Source organism: Ptychodera flava, chromosome 2 (genome assembly GCF_041260155.1).
Source record: "Ptychodera flava strain L36383 chromosome 2, AS_Pfla_20210202, whole genome shotgun sequence".
Classification (NCBI taxonomy): domain Eukaryota; kingdom Metazoa; phylum Hemichordata; class Enteropneusta; family Ptychoderidae; genus Ptychodera; species Ptychodera flava.
In genome coordinates this window covers 47,321,706-47,338,100 of record NC_091929.1, presented here as the reverse complement: position 1 = coordinate 47,338,100, position 16,395 = coordinate 47,321,706, and the positions used below count along the sequence as shown (strand labels likewise).

Sequence of the window (16,395 nt, the reverse complement as noted above, 5' to 3'; positions counted from 1 at the left end):
GTTAATATGTAAAAGAAATCTGGCAGAAATGTATTTATTTCTTTGTCAGAAAACACAACTTTGATAACAATATCAATATCAAAAGATTAGCAATTGCAGGAATCGAAAATGATAATAATGCAACATCTGACATTATTTACTGTATTACTTCCTTTGTAAAATATACAGTTTGGAATATTTGAAATTCGGTTACTCTTGATGGGATTAAAGTTTCCCTTCAATCCTATGTTATGCAATTAAAATGTTATCTTTCCTCATGGATGAATACATTAATTTCATATATAAGACAATGAACAAAGTTGAGGATTTTATCACAAAGTTTTCAAACCTTGAAGAGGAAGGATGTGTTCTAAATGCATTTATTTGATGATATGGTGTTTTTTTATAATGTTCTTTCTCTTCTTATTTCTTAAATGACTGGTTTTTTTCAGACAAGTCGCTTTGTAATTTTGTTTATTCACTTGACACAGTTATGTAGATTGTTTTATTTGCCACTTTGTTGGAATAAATTTATCTTTTTCAAAAAAAAAAAAGCCTGCGCCTTGAACTCATTATCATAGGATCATTATTGTTTCATTCCTTGATACTTTACTTCTTGATATTGTGATGGTGGACATATCTGCTATAAAAGTTTCATGCCATGGATAATTCAACTTTTAAGAAAAAAGCTACTGGTATTATCACAGCATCCAATAATAATATGTAAAATCAATTTCTTCTTGTAATCACGATGTAGATTGTTGACCAAGTTTTCATTATTCATGAGTATTTCACTTTTTCTTTATCATAGACAAAGTGTCACTCTTCAAATAAATAAATAAATAAATATATATATATATGTGTGTGTGTGTGTGTGTGTGTGTAAGTGTGTAAATGTCCATACCATTCTATGAACAAGCAGAATACCAAAAATCAGAACACTATCCAAATTGGAACTTTGTAACTTTACTTAGCTCATTCCTTTTTGTTCAGGAATACACCACTGATGTTTAAAAATCTATATTGAAAAATAAGCTTAAAATCTCTATTGAAACAATAAGTTTTCATCAGCCAAGAGATCTACAGCTGTAGAGGGCCAGAGCGGTGTTGACCAACACTACTTAATTATGGAAATCACATGGAAACCCAAACCATACACTAGTATACAACCATTTGCTGTGATAGAGTTGATACTATTGAATTTCTGAAAAAAAAAAACATTTCATTTCAGGTTATTAATAAAAAAATCTCAGCTTTCTCAATTCCAATCAGGGGAAAGGAAAGAGAGATAAACAGTGTTATACACATACGTACTGTCAATCTTTATGATTGTGTTGTTCATTTGACCTATTGTATTTCAAGTATGAGATGGTGAAGCTTTGGAACAAACTACTTCAGTTTAGATGACGTAGATTGATGGTTTTGTTACAAATAAACTTTATAAAATACTGCTTAATGGTCAAAAGTTTGCGACTTGCATTTTTCTAATCTCTGATAATTATTTTACTGGGTTTTAAAAGTTTGTTTCTTGGGTTGTAAGTGTTTGCTTTGGTTCCACCAGAGAATTCATGACATTGGTGTATTTACACAACCATGGACATAACGTCAATGGACCTACTGCCTATGATTCATTCCAGTTGACAAAGCAAATATCTTACCGAAAAAAGAGAAGGATAGAAAATTTCAGGTGTAATCAGGAATCTATGGCTGGAGTAATAACGTGAGTCATTTTGCAACCAAGACTGAATCTATGAAATTCAATGAAATTCCCTGACATTGGCAGTAATACCAAGGTGTTATTTCCTTCGAATGACGCACAGCCACGAACCTACAATAAATTCCGTGGTTTGTGGAGGGACCGTGTTTTTTGTGACGACCAATGCTTGTGATTTCCTCTTTCTTGTCAGTGTTGTGAACCGTCATTCATTCAACATATCCTTGTTTACTCAATGTCAAACCATAGACTCTCGAGAAATCTCGAGAGTCTATGGTCAAACAAACAAACGTCATCGAGAAAAATGGAACATACCATTATTTGGTGACGTAAAATCACAGCTCTTTTTTGGGGAGACAATGCCATACTTTTCAAATGCGTGGAGCCGTTGATACGTGGCAGGTGATTTATTATACGGCGATATTTCATGTCTATGGATGTTTCAATCTCACCACGGCGATGTGCATCATGAAAGAAAAGACAAGATGTACACATTTCACTCTTCGAAATTAAGTCTGTTATTCCTGTCGAATAATTAGCTACTCCACATCGGGTGAAAGGTTATCCCTGGGGTGGCGACCTCTAACCAATCAAGAGGGATTTCTTTTGACGTATGAATAAGCAACTGTGTAAACACGTCTCTGATTGGCTTCCAGAACAGTAAACTTCATCTTATTCCACAACAGGAGAACAGTCACCATTCGATTCTGCGGCGACAAACGCACCCCAGAAGCAAAGCGATTAATAAGTCAAAATTTTGCGCTAATGTAGACCCATTTATGAATATGGAAGAGGGAAGATAGCCGAGAAAGAAGATGTGGTGTTTTGTTAGTGAACCGAGCGGTGTTTTACATGAGTTTAAGTTGGCGAAGTCCGCCACAGGACTCCAACTTCTAGAAAAGGTAAGAGATACCGACAGTGAGTTGTTTTGTGTTTATTGATTTGCAGTGTTTTTCACTTTAAATGGAAATCAGCAAGCATTTATACGTTAATAGATTGAAGGGTCCATGGGGATTCATTTCGATTGCTACTCTCAAATTTTAGAAACTTTTACTGGTCATGTTTCCTCATACACCAATATTTCTTCGCAATAGCAATTGCAGTGATAAGGATAAGGTGTTTACACCGGAAGTTTCTCAGCGGAACCCATTTCAAAGTTATTCAAAGCGGTGACCTTTCTGTTTGGGTGTACATGTATATGAAATGCGGAGGTCGCTTGTTTGTTTTTCTCCTTAGTTTATTCTATTTAAAGAATTGCGTAAAGGCGACGTAGTTACCCATCAAGATGTAACTAAATAAGAACTAAAATATCGCACAGGGTATGGTTGGGTTCTTTTAAACTTCAGTTTAAAAATTAAAGACCCCATCTGCGGAAAACTTGTCCTTTGCGTTTAGTAAGTTTGGCACTGTTAGCGAAACAGGGATCTACATGCATTGTCAAACTGGATGTATAAGGTTGATCAACCCCTACGATTGTCTTTATTTAAATGATCATACAGTTAATTCACAAAACAGCCTTGTAGACGAGATATCGCCTGGTTGTTAATTGTTGTTAAATATTGTCATCAAAAACCACGGAGGTAGAAGGAGACCAAGTAGATATTGCCACGTACAGTTCAATATTGGTAACTGGTACTTCTGACTGTTTCGAATTAGCTTTGGAAATCTCGTGACATGATTTGCCACGTTTTTTTCTCTTCATCCAGGCTTCATTATCACATTATCATTTGCCTTTTGCTAAAGTTTGTGACTTTTATTTTTTGTCAGCCAATGATATGTATCATGACAGGCTCTCCACACATCATACCCTCCACAAACCATCACAGAGATTTTCATTGTTTTTTCTGTCCATATTGACATTTGAATGCTCAGTCTGACCATGGACTTATCTTTTTTGTACATCCATATATATATATATATATATATATATATATATATATATATATATGTATATATATATATATATATATATATATATATTATATATATATATATATATATATATAATATATTTTTATCATTTCAAAGTTGTGAATTTCAAAGGCTGGAATGCTCTTTGTACTTTAAAAGGAGAGATCAAACATAGCATTAACTGAGCACCTGTATTTGATCAAATTGTTGTATCATGAATATTCATATCGGATGGTTACATATCAGCAACTACAAATGTTGTCACAGGGGATAACAAGTATGTATTTCAATGAAGGACCGTTTATTAGAAGAAACAGAATAACTGACAACACAAGCCAATATGAATCACAAATGACAAGAAGAGAGTCTGTTAGGGGTTGTGTTGTCCTGGAAGAGGGTCTGTCTAGGAATAGTTGTCCTGGAAGAGGGTCTGTCTAGGAATAGTTGTCCTGGAAGAGGGTCTGTCTAGGAATGGTTGTCCTGGAAGAGGGTCTGTCTAGGAATGGTTGTCCTGGAAGAGGGTCTGTCTAGGAATGGTTGTCCTGGAAGAGGGTCTGTCTAGGAATGGTTGTCCTGGAAGAGGGTCTGTCTAGGAATAGTTGTCCTGGAAGAGGGTCTGTCTAGAAATGGTTGTCCTGGAAGAGGGTCTGTCTAGGAATGGTTGTCCTGGAAGAGGGTCTGTCTAGGAATAGCATCCATGGCCAGAAGTCGGGATTTTTTCATTTTAGACATTTTTACATTTTAGTAGTGCATGTTTGACATGTTAGGTCGGAACTAACAGCCGATCTAACGTGACCAAAAAAGCCAAATTTGCAAACCTATCGTGTATCGTGCAGACCCAACATATCCGCACCTATCGTTTCTAAAATGTCTAACGTGTATGCCAGGTTGGAACTAACGTGCCTAAAATGGACCTAACGTGTCTAAAATGTCTAACGTGTATGTCATTTTAGGTTCTCCACATGACTCCAATTTCTATCATGCCAATAATGCAAACCTATCGTGTATCGTGCAGACCTAACGTGTACGCACCTAACGTGTCTAAAATGTCTAACGTGCATGTCATTTTAGGTTCTCCACATGACTCCAATTTCTATCATGCCAATCGTGCAAACCTATCGTGTATCGTGCAGACCTTACGTGTACGGACCTAACGTGTCTACGCACGTTTGCCTTACACGTTTGGGTTCTATAATGTACAATGGCATACAACTCCCCATAGCACGATAGCTTCAACAATGTGAAACGTGCAGTTTTACCAACTACTGGCCATAGCTCAGGAATAGTTGTCCTGGAAGAGGGTCTGTCTAGGAATAGTTGTCCTGGAAGAGGGTCTGTCTAGGAATGGTTGTCCTGGAAGAGGGTCTGTCTAGGAATGGTTGTCCTGGAAGAGGGTCTGTCTAGGAATAGTTGTCCTGGAAGAGGGTCTGTCTAGGAATGGTTGTCCTGGAAGAGGGACTGAATGGTTGTCCTGGAAGAGGGTCTGTCTAGGAATGGTTGTCCTGGAAGAGGGTCTGTCTAGGAATGGTTGTCCTGGAAGAGGGTCTGTCTAGAAATGGTTGTCCTGGAAGAGGGTCTGTCTAGGAATGGTTGTCCTGGAAGAGGGTCTGTCTAGAAATGGTTGTCCTGGAAGAGGGTCTGTCTAGGAATGGTTGTCCTGGAAGAGGGTCTGTCAAGGAATGGTTGTCCTGGAAGAGGGTCTGTCTAGGAATGGTTGTCCTGGAAGAGGGTCTGTGTGGAATAGAGTTGTCCTGGGTAAAAGGTTAAGTTGACATACCATTGTCCTCACTCAACAGTGCTTTCACACCTTTCCTCAAACCCTTTGTTTCACTGTGACACCTTCCTTTGGCATTGTCCATTACCCACAATGCATTTGGCCTTGTGCTTCTTTAAAAGTCCATTCTGCAAGTACATCTGATGAAGGAGACTGTTGTCGCCGAAAGCTAATGTTTACAGTAAAACAGTTGATCAACAGTGTGCTTCCCTCAACAATATTGGTAAGATTGGTGTCAATAATTTATCAGATTTTCTTGCTGTATGTCTCTGTGTTTGTAGCCAGGGTCTACATTGGTAATTTTCCAGACTCTTTTTGTTTGTAGCCAGGGGGAAGAGCATGGTAGTTTTCCTTTGAAATCTTGGTTGCTCCAGCCCAAACCCTGACTTGTTCAAAACTGACCACAGCTACATGTAGCTGACTGTAGTATTGTTATGCAAGTGACAGTGGCCTTGTCTTATGGACAATGACACTGCAAAGTTACTTTTTGCACCTTTCTTTTCTTATATTTCTTGTGGTAAAATATTAGAAAATAACGTCGCTTAAATCATGAGTCTTCAAGTACTGTATAAATATGACATGCTCCTATCAATGTCAATGCCATGTATGGCTGAGGTAAGTAGACATGACGTCTAGCACAGGTGACCTGGCTTCCACTATTTACTAGGTGACTCTTTGATCACAGGAGTGTACACAGTGTGAGCTAAGTGCCTGTGAAAGTAAGCCAGTTCTTGTTTTACAACCAAGTGAAATGTTATTCTGCAATAAAACTGTTCCTTGATATATTTACAAAATATAAACAAAAAGGCAATGTTCCAGGGCCAAAGGAAGTTGGAATGCAATACATACAGATAGGTCAATGTCTACAAATAAACTGTTGCACCAAGCATTGAACCAGTGAAGAACTACCTTTGATATGATTCAGTAATTTCTGCCAATCTTGAATACAAGGAGGATCATTTGTAGAGTCTTACATTTTTATTTTACGTTTGGTTTGTTTGAAATCAAACTCATTTCTGAAAAGTTCAGGTTTTGATCTGTAACACATTTTGGAATTGTGGACAGGTTTTTTTTTGTCTTCATTTTCATTTGTGGCACAATGATGACAATTGATCAAAGTGTATTTACAGAACTTTATACTTGCAATCCAAGTGTGATTTGACATAATTTGAAATTTCAACTTTATTAAATATCAACAAACAAAAAGAGATATTAACAGACATTGTTTTTCAAATCAGTAACCTGTTGTACATGTATACATGAACTCTAACAAATATTGTAGAGACATGACTGGGAATCAGCATTTGTGTGCAGCTAATCTCTCTAGTCTTAGTAGTACTACTGCAGTCTTGAGGACATGTCTGGTAAGAATGATGGAAATATTCAAGAATTGGCGTAAACTACAGGTGTTTCAATGTTTGTACAAAACTATAGAATACAGAGCTTGTAGAAAGCTATTGGAAAGTGGCGTATTGTGTTATCGCTCATCATCATCGATTCATAGATTGTTACGAAATTTTATGTGAAGCCAACACAAACCACTTTCTGAAGCATCAAAAATATGTAGAATGGAATTAATGAGACTCATACTCAATGATTCAAAAGTATTTTACCACCCATTTGCCATCGGGTGCTTATCCAAGATTACCTTTGACATGATGTAGGTAGAACATTGAGAATGCAATACTTACCAGTGTCACTGAGTCTCATACTGACAAGACCAATGATTGGCTATTCCTGTCTATGCATACTTCCAAAAGCATTGTCCAGTATTCGATACATTGATTGTATCCATCATTGATAAATGAATGTGAGTTCAGACATAAATTAAGTAGTCATTAATAACAATGATTCTATGACACATAGCTCCAAAGTAAATGTTTAAAATCAATGGTTGTCCCAGCTGCCGGTTGTAAAATATTAGTTGTTTCTTTCCAGGGACCAGGATTGTCTCTTTTGTTGTAGTTCACTGAACAGAATAAAGACAACAAATACCCTTCAACATAATCACTGATTTTGGCCTCTTCAATGCTTTTCAACCACAGAATTATTCGCTGTGTTCATTACAGTTTATTCCTTGCTATCTTTTCTTTGTCTATGGATCTGTATTGACAAGGTTTACAAACTGTGAGAGAGAGGGGGAGTTGATTCTAACTGTGAGAGACAGGGGGTAGATTCAAACTGAGAGAGAGGGAGTTGATTCAAACTGTGAGAGAGAGGGGGTAGATTCAAACTGTGAGAGAGAGGGGAGTTGATTCAAAAGGAGAGACAGGGAGGGGGAGTAGATAGAGATTTAGATTTGTAGAGATCATATCAACTTTTGGTACGTAGCCTAGGTCGTCACTATTCTGTACCACAGGCGTTTTGAGCGTTCAGTATAGAGTAACTTAACATTCTCTGTGTATGTACCCCCCCCCGGTACAACATTCGCAATTCCAAGCACCTGTGCTCTGTCCTGTCCCTTACAGCTGACCTCTTAAGTTAGACAGTTGCTCTTGGTGGTGTACCAGTACAAGATGCATTTTGTAAGGGTTGTAAATGATCATTGTAATTAGCACTGAATTTGCTCACATGTTAATTGTTTTGTAACTGAAATGTGTTAATTTTCAAAAATTTAATTAATTTGAGAGTTGAAATTGTAATGTTGTTTTGATAGTAAGAAAAACAATGAACATGCTAATACATTAGACCAGTGCACAGTCCTTGATAAACTTACTATCACATGAGACTACCCACAGTCCCTGATACCTACAAACATACCCATTCTATAAGTAGACTACCGATAGTCCCTGCTGCCTACAAACATACCATTGTATTAGTCTACCCACAGTCCCTTGTGCCTACAAACATACCATTGTATTAGACTACCCACAGTCCCTAGTGCCTACAAACATACCATTGTATTAGACTACCCACAGTCCCTAGTGCCTACAAACATACCATTGTATTAGACTACCCACAGTCCCTTGTGCCTACAAACATACCATTGTATTAGACTGCCCACAGTCCCTTGTGCCTACAAACATACCATTGTATTAGACTACCCACAGTCCCTAGTGCCTACAAACATACCATTGTATTAGACTACCCACAGTCCCTTGTGCCTACAAACATACCATTGTATTAGACTACCCACAGTCCCTAGTGCCTACAAACATACCATTGTATTAGACTACCCACAGTCCCTTGTGCCTACAAACATACCATTGTATTAGACTACCCACAGTCCCTAGTGCCTACAAACATGAGCTATGGCCAGTAGTTGGTAAAATGCACGTTTCACATTGTTGAAGCTATCGTGCTATAGGCATTTGTATGCCATTGTACATTATAGAACCCAAACGTGCAGGACAAACGTGCATGACTAAACACTGTAAAAGTCTGCACGTTAGACATTTTAGACACGTTAGGTCCGTACACGTTAGGTTTGCACAATACACGATAGGTTTGCATGATTGGCATGATAGATTTGGCATGATAGATTTTGACCCAAGTTGAGAACCTAAAATGACATACACGTTAGACATTTTAGACACGTTAGGTCCGTACACGTTAGGTTTGCACGATACAAGATAGGTTTGCACGATTGGCATGATAGATTTTGACCCATGTTGAGAACCTAAAATGACATGCACGTTAGACATTTTAGACACGTTAGGTCCGTACACGTTAGGTCTGCACGATACAGGATAGGTTTGCACGATTGGCATAATAAATTTTGACTCGTGTGGAGAACCGAAAATGATATACACATAAGACATTTTAGACACGTTAGGTCCGTACACGTTAGGTTTCCACGATACAGGATAGGTTTGCACGATTGGCATGGTAGATTTTGACCCATGTTGAGAACCTTAAATGACATGCACGTTAGACATTTTAGACACGTTAGGTCCGTACATGGTAGGTCTGCACGTTACACGATTTGTTTGCACGATTGGCATGATAGATTTTGACCCATGTTGAGAACCTAAATGACATGCACGTTAGACATTTTAGACACGTTAGGTCCGTACACGTTAGGTCGGCACGTTACACGATAGGTTTGCACGATTGGCATGATAGATTTTGACCCATGTTGAGAACCTAAAATGACATGCACGTTAGACATTTTAGACACGTTAGGTCCGTACACGTTAGGTCGGCACGTTACACGATAGGTTTGCACGATTGGCATGATTGATTTTGACCCATGTTGAGAACCTAAAATGACATGCACGTTAGACATTTTAGACACGTTAGGTCCGTACACGTTAGGTCTGCACGATACACGATAGGTTTGCACAATTGGCATGATAGATTTTGACCCATGTTGAGAACCTAAAATGACATGCACGTTTGACATTTTAGACACGTTAGGTCCGTACACGTTAGGTCGGCACGTTACAAGATAGGTTTGCACGATTGGCATGATAGAGTTAGACCTTACCGTGTTTGTAGGCCATCACCTTAATCTTGAGTATCGTATAAGGTGCCGACCTAAGATTTACGGAGCTAACGTGTCTAAAATGTCTAACGTGTATGTCATTTTAGGTTGTCCACGAGTCAAAATCTATCATGCCAATCGTGCAAACTTATCGTGTAACGTGCTGACCACGTTAGGTTAGGTTTGCACGATTGGCATGATAGATTTTGACCCATGTTGAGAACCTAAAATGACATGCACGTTAGACATTTTAGACACGTTAGGTCCGTACACGTTAGGTCTGCACGATACACGATAGGTTTGCACGATTGGCATAATAGATTTTGACTCATGTGGAGAACCAAAAATGATATACACATTAGACATTTTAGACACGTTAGGTCCGTACACGTTAGGTTTCCACGATACAGGATAGGTTTGCACGATTGGCATGATAGATTTTGACCCATGTTGAGAACCTAAAATGACATGCACGTTAGACATTTTAGACACGTTAGGTCCGTACACGTTAGGTCGGCACGTTACACGATAGGTTTGCACGATTGGCATGATAGATTTTGACCCATGTTGAGAACCTAAAATGACATGCACGTTAGACATTTTAGACACGTTAGGTCTGTACACGTTAGGTCGGCACGTTACACGATAGGTTTGCACGATTGGCATGATAGATTTTGACCCATGTTGAGAACCTAAAATGACATGCACGTTAGACATTTTAGACACGTTAGGTCCGTACACGTTAGGTCGGCACGTTACAAGATAGGTTTGCACGATTGGCATGATAGATTTTGACCCATGTTGAGAACCTAAAATGACATGCACGTTAGACATTTTAGACACGTTAGGTCCGTACACGTTAGGTCTGCACGTTACACGATAGGTTTGCACGATTGGCATGATAGATTTTGACCCATGTTGAGAACCTAAAATGACATGCACGTTAGACATTTTAGACACGTTAGGTCCGTACACGTTAGGTCGGCACGTTACAAGATAGGTTTGCACGATTGGCATGATAGAGTTAGACCTTACTGTGTTTGTAGGCCATCACCTTAATCTTGAGTATCGTATAAGGTGCCGACCTAAGATTTACGGAGCTAACGTGTCTTAAATGTCTAACGTGTATGTCACTTTAGGTTGTCCACGAGTCAAAATCTATCATGCCAATCGTGCAAACTTATCGTGTAACGTGCTGACCACGTTAGGTTAGGTTTGCACGATTGGCATGATAGATTTTGACCCATGTTGAGAACCTAAAATGACATGCACGTTAGACATTTTAGACACGTTAGGTCCGTACACGTTAGGTCTGCACGATACACGATAAGTTTGCACGATTGGCATGATAGATTTTGACCCATGTTGAGAGTCTAAAATGACATGCACGTTAGACATTTTAGACACGTTAGGTCCGTAAACGTTAGGTCGGCACGTTACACGATAGGTTTGCACGCTTGGCATGATAGATTTTGACCCATGTTGAGAACCTAAAATGACATACACGTTAGACATTTTAGACACGATAGGTTCTTACACGTTAGGTCTGCACGATACACGATAGGTTTGCAAGTTTGGCTTTTTTGGTCACGTTAGTTCCGACCTAACATGTCAAACATGCACTACTAAAATGTAAAAATGTCTAAAATGAAAAAATCCCGACTTCTGGCCATGGATGACAAACATACCATTTTATTAGACTACCCACAGTCCCTAGTGCCCACAAACATACCATTGTATTAGACTACCCACAGTCCCTAGTGCCTACAAACATACCATTGTATTAGACTACCCACAGTCCCTTGTGTCTTAAAAACATACCATTGTATTAGACTACCCACAGTCCCTAGTGCCTACAAACATACCATTGTATTAGACTGCCCACAGTCCCTTGTGCCTACAAACATACCATTGTATTAGACTACCCACAGTCCCTAGTGCCTACAAACATACCATTGTATTAGACTACCCACAGTCCCTAGTGCCTACAAACATACCATTGTATTAGACTACCCACAGTCCCTTGTGCCTACAAACATACCATTGTATTAGACTACCCACAGTCCCTTGTGCCTACAAACATACCATTGTATTAGACTACCCACAGTCCCTAGTGCCTACAAACATACCATTGTATTAGACTACCCACAGTCCCTTGTGCCTACAAACATACCATTGTATTAGACTACCCACAGTCCCTAGTGCCTACAACATACCATTGTATTAGACTACCCACAGTCCCTAGTGCCTACAAACATACCATTGTATTAGTCTACCCACAGTCCCTAGTGCCTACAAACATACCATTGTATTAGACTACCCACAGTCCCTTGTGCCTACAAACATACCATTGTATTAGACTACCCACAGTCCCTAGTGCCTACAAACATACCATTGTATTAGACTACCCACAGTCCCTAGTGCCTACAAACATACCATTGTATTAGACTGCCCACATTCCCTTGTGCCTACAAACATACAATTGTATTAGACTACCCACAGTACCAGGTGCACATGAACAATGTCATGAGTACATGTACATGTAGGGTATGTCATATGGCAGAATGGTATTAGACATACTGGCATAGGCTACAAATATAATATGGATCTGTATTACCTACTTATCTTTTGTCTAATTTTTAGAAATATCTGATATGTTTTATCAATTTTTAATCAACTTCAAGTTCAGCATGTTTTAAAAAACACTGATAACTGTTGTTTATTTTACATCAATGTTCTTCACAAAATATAAGGATTGTCTGTGTACATCAGGGTGTTGTCAGAGACATGTAACATTGAGGAGAATATTGTCAGATATGAAACTTCAAGGACAGTATTGTCTGAGACATGTAATGTCAAGGACAGTATTGTCGGAGACATGTAATGTCAAGGACAGTATTGTCGGAGACATGTAATGTCAAGGACAGTATTGTCTGAGACATGTAATGTCAAGGACAGTATTGTCTGAGACATGTAATGTCAAGGACAGTATTGTCTGAGACATGTAATGTCAAGGACAGTATTGTCGGAGACATGTAATGTCAAGGACAGTATTGTCTGAGACATGTAATGTCAAGGACAGTATTGTCTGAGACATGTAATGTCAAGGACAGTATTGTCTGAGACATGTAATGTCAAGGACAGTATTGTCTGAGACATGTAATGTCAAGGACAGTATTGTCTGAGACATGTAATGTTAAGGACATGCAAGGTTTTGCCAATGTTTACTTAAAGTAACTGTGAGGTCAAAGGTCAAATAATATATATAAAGAAGAGATCAAACATAGCATTAACTGAGCACCTGTACATGTACATGATGTGTAATATTGTATTATGGAGGACATGGGTTTGATATGGACAATAACATGGTGTGTAATATTGTATTATTAAGGACATGGGTTTGATATGGACAATGACATCATGATGGTCAAGGACAATGACGGGGTTTGGGCTAGACTAGCTGTAAGCTATTTCCCGACTCCCCATTTACCCTCTACTTTGTTATTTTCTCCCTCTCGAGTTCATGTGTCATGTAATTAACTTTTTCAAATCAAGTAAATAAACCACTTATTACATATATATTTATGATGTGAGGATTGTAAGCTGGACAGTTTATTAGAATATTATTGTATCACACATGCAGTCGTATATTTCAAGTGTTCTTTTTTGTGAAAATATGACTTAGTGAGGATCATATCACAGGAAACAAAATGGGAAAAAGTCGAAACCATACCTTCAGCAAGGAAGGAAGTTGATAGCGTTTGTTTGATAACCTTTGACATTTTCCAATCACACTTTCATTTCCTGGTGTAGGTGAGGAAATGTTATCTTTATAACAAATAATATAAGTCGTAAATTGCTTTTTAGAGGACATATTTTTATCATGTGTAGATCTACAGTATTGAAATTGGAATTTGCACTAGCCTCACATCATGTAACCTGTGAGACATGATGACATGTAACCTGTGAGACATGATGACATGTAACCTGTGAGACAAGATGACGTGTAACCTGTGAGACATGATGACATGTAACCTGTGAGACATGATGACATGTAACCTGTGAGACATGATGACATGTAACCTGTGAGACATGATGACATGTAACCTGTGAGACATGATGACGTGTAACCTGTGAGACATGATGACGTGTAACCTGTGAGACATGATGACATGTAACCTGTCAGACATGATGACATGTAACCTGTGAGACATGATGACATGTAACCTGTGAGACATGATGACATGTAACCTGTGAGACATGATGACATGTAACCTGTGAGACATGATGACATGTAACCTGTCAGACATGATGACATGTAACCTGTGAGACATGATGACATGCCCTCATAAGTTAGGTATCAATAGTTGCCAAAGATTGGAGGGCAAAGACCTGGATATTAGGATCTTCTCGTATACATCAAAGTTTGCACATTGGGCCATAAAGGTTTTACATAACAATATGAAATATATTGTGCACATTTTGGAGTGTAAGAATTACAATTATTTACCGTGTGGATTCCACATCAAGCTGTGTATTTGGTTATGTATTTTACATTCAGCATCGTACTCGGTACTTTCAAAACAATGTCGTCACCTGGGAATGGTGATCATCTCTTCTAGAGATTCATTGCAGCCTAAACAAATAAAAACATCAATATGAATATTTAACATATCACCAAAACTGTTGCCGGATACAGTGGTTTGCGGCCAAAAATATTAACTGCTATTTAAAGTGCTATATCAACTTCAAACTTCATAGCTTGTTCACATGTACATGTACACAGTGTGATAACAACGTCAAAAGTGGATCTTGAGGCTGACTAATGTTTATCCAAGTGTACATGTACATGGACAACTGAGCAGGGGCATGATAGTGAGACGTACTGCATAAACATGGCATTTTAAACACTTTAAACAGAGTGAATGTTGAAACTGTCTGTCTGTCGGTTGTCATGGTATCTTAGAAATTCATGTGTTCCTTTAACTTCATTTTATTCAGAGAGATATGAACATTAGAAATTGTATTTATATTCTGATATTCTACAACTGGCTTGTCAAAAGTTTGATTTGGAGACTATCTGTACTCTGGTGACGGTTTTAATTATGTAAAGTACTCATATTAACATACCGGGGGTATATTTATCTCAGTAGCTGTTTGTGGGCCTGTTAGTAATGTTTCAAAGAATTGGACAAAAAAGCAAATTACCGATACTACAGTATGAAATAGATGTAAAAATCTAAATGTACGGTATGAAAATCTGAAAGAGTTACAGTGTACCATTATATTTAACATGTATAAGTGCATGGATGTATGGCTCATTTGAAAAATCTTTAATGCATTATGATAAAGTAATGTGTTTGTTGTTTTATCATTGATCATCACAATTTGTGACCAATTAGTTTCTAATCACCAGTTCGTTATCACTCTAAATTTGGAGGGTCGTTTTCGAACGACAGCCCATGCCCAGATCTCAACTTGATTACGTCACTGACTTCGAAGTCTTCGTGTTTTGATTTTGACATCGGCTAATTTCGGCCTTTGTTTTAACGCTATGCAAGGCCAAGTTAGGAAAAATTCGGTCGTGGTTAACCTCGTGACTAACCTCACTACAACATCATGGCAGCAAGAGAGCATGATAAGTCGTAATTTGCCAACTTTTCGAGCTTTCTGTTTGACGTAGTGCGATCGTGACCTCAATGTTTTCAGTATCGGCAGAGACAGGTCAAGCACCTGCAGTTCAAAAATGTCCCATTTTCACGTACTAATGTGTTTGTGAGCAATGTCATTCAAGTTATTCAATCGATAAATATAGATGAACAAAGGATGGCAGTTTCATTGAGCTACGTTGATGGGGGACGTTGGGGGACATTTTTGAAAATCGGTTACCCTTCCAAATTGTATTCGTTTAGCCTGGTCAAGCCAGCGAAATTGATGATCGCCGAACTGTGGATGGTTCAAAGACTTTGGAAGTGCAGATTTTTGATAAAGAGCTATGTTTATTGACTGAATGTTTCCAAGTTGTCTTTCCCGGGGTTGAGGCATTTATCAAACTTCATAAGATTATTTCCAAATACCCCACACTAGGGTAGTACGTTGGTAGGGGTTGACATTGACTTCGTACTTTCCACTGTCCCTTATAAAGTTAAACCACATCGTAAATATGTTAAGCTTCAGCATGCTCGAGATACAGGTTTTATTAGCTCCCATAGCCATATGTATATATGGCAATGGAAGCTATTCTTATAGGCTAGGGAAATGTCTGTATGTCTGTATGTCTGTATGTCTGTATGTCTGTCCGTCAACATCAAAAACTCCAAAACCGCTGTACATTTCATCTTGATATTTGGTGTGTACATGGATGATGGGCTGTAGATGAGATTTTGTTCAAATGAAGTTGTCATTGCCAAAAATGTGCAAATTAAGTGAAAAAATGTAAAAACAGTCAAAATTGAAAAACTCAATAACCACTGAGCAGATTACATGAAAAATTAGCATGTAAGTACTTTGGGCTGACATGAAATGATTGTGCACATCTTGGGTCAGTATCTTGGACTTGCTATTTTTCATGAATTTTTTTGTAATTTTCTC

General features: G+C 38.3%; 1 protein-coding gene across 2 annotated transcripts in view; it reads left to right on the top strand.

Moving 5' to 3' along the window:
• The first annotated feature begins 2,349 nt into the window (after positions 1–2,349).
• The window catches only part of LOC139122542 (E3 ubiquitin-protein ligase MYLIP-like), a 57,176-nt gene continuing 43,130 nt past the window's right edge, over positions 2,350–16,395 (top strand). Inside the window, exon 1 of one of the 2 annotated variants that reach the window (XM_070688031.1) lies at positions 2,350–2,595. In XM_070688031.1, the coding sequence (XP_070544132.1) occupies positions 2,509–2,595 (87 nt within the window). In that variant the 5' untranslated portion in view covers positions 2,350–2,508. Of the gene's footprint in view, positions 2,596–5,535; positions 5,602–16,395 lie in introns of those variants that run through there. The other variant, XM_070688040.1, reaches the window with a different exon arrangement.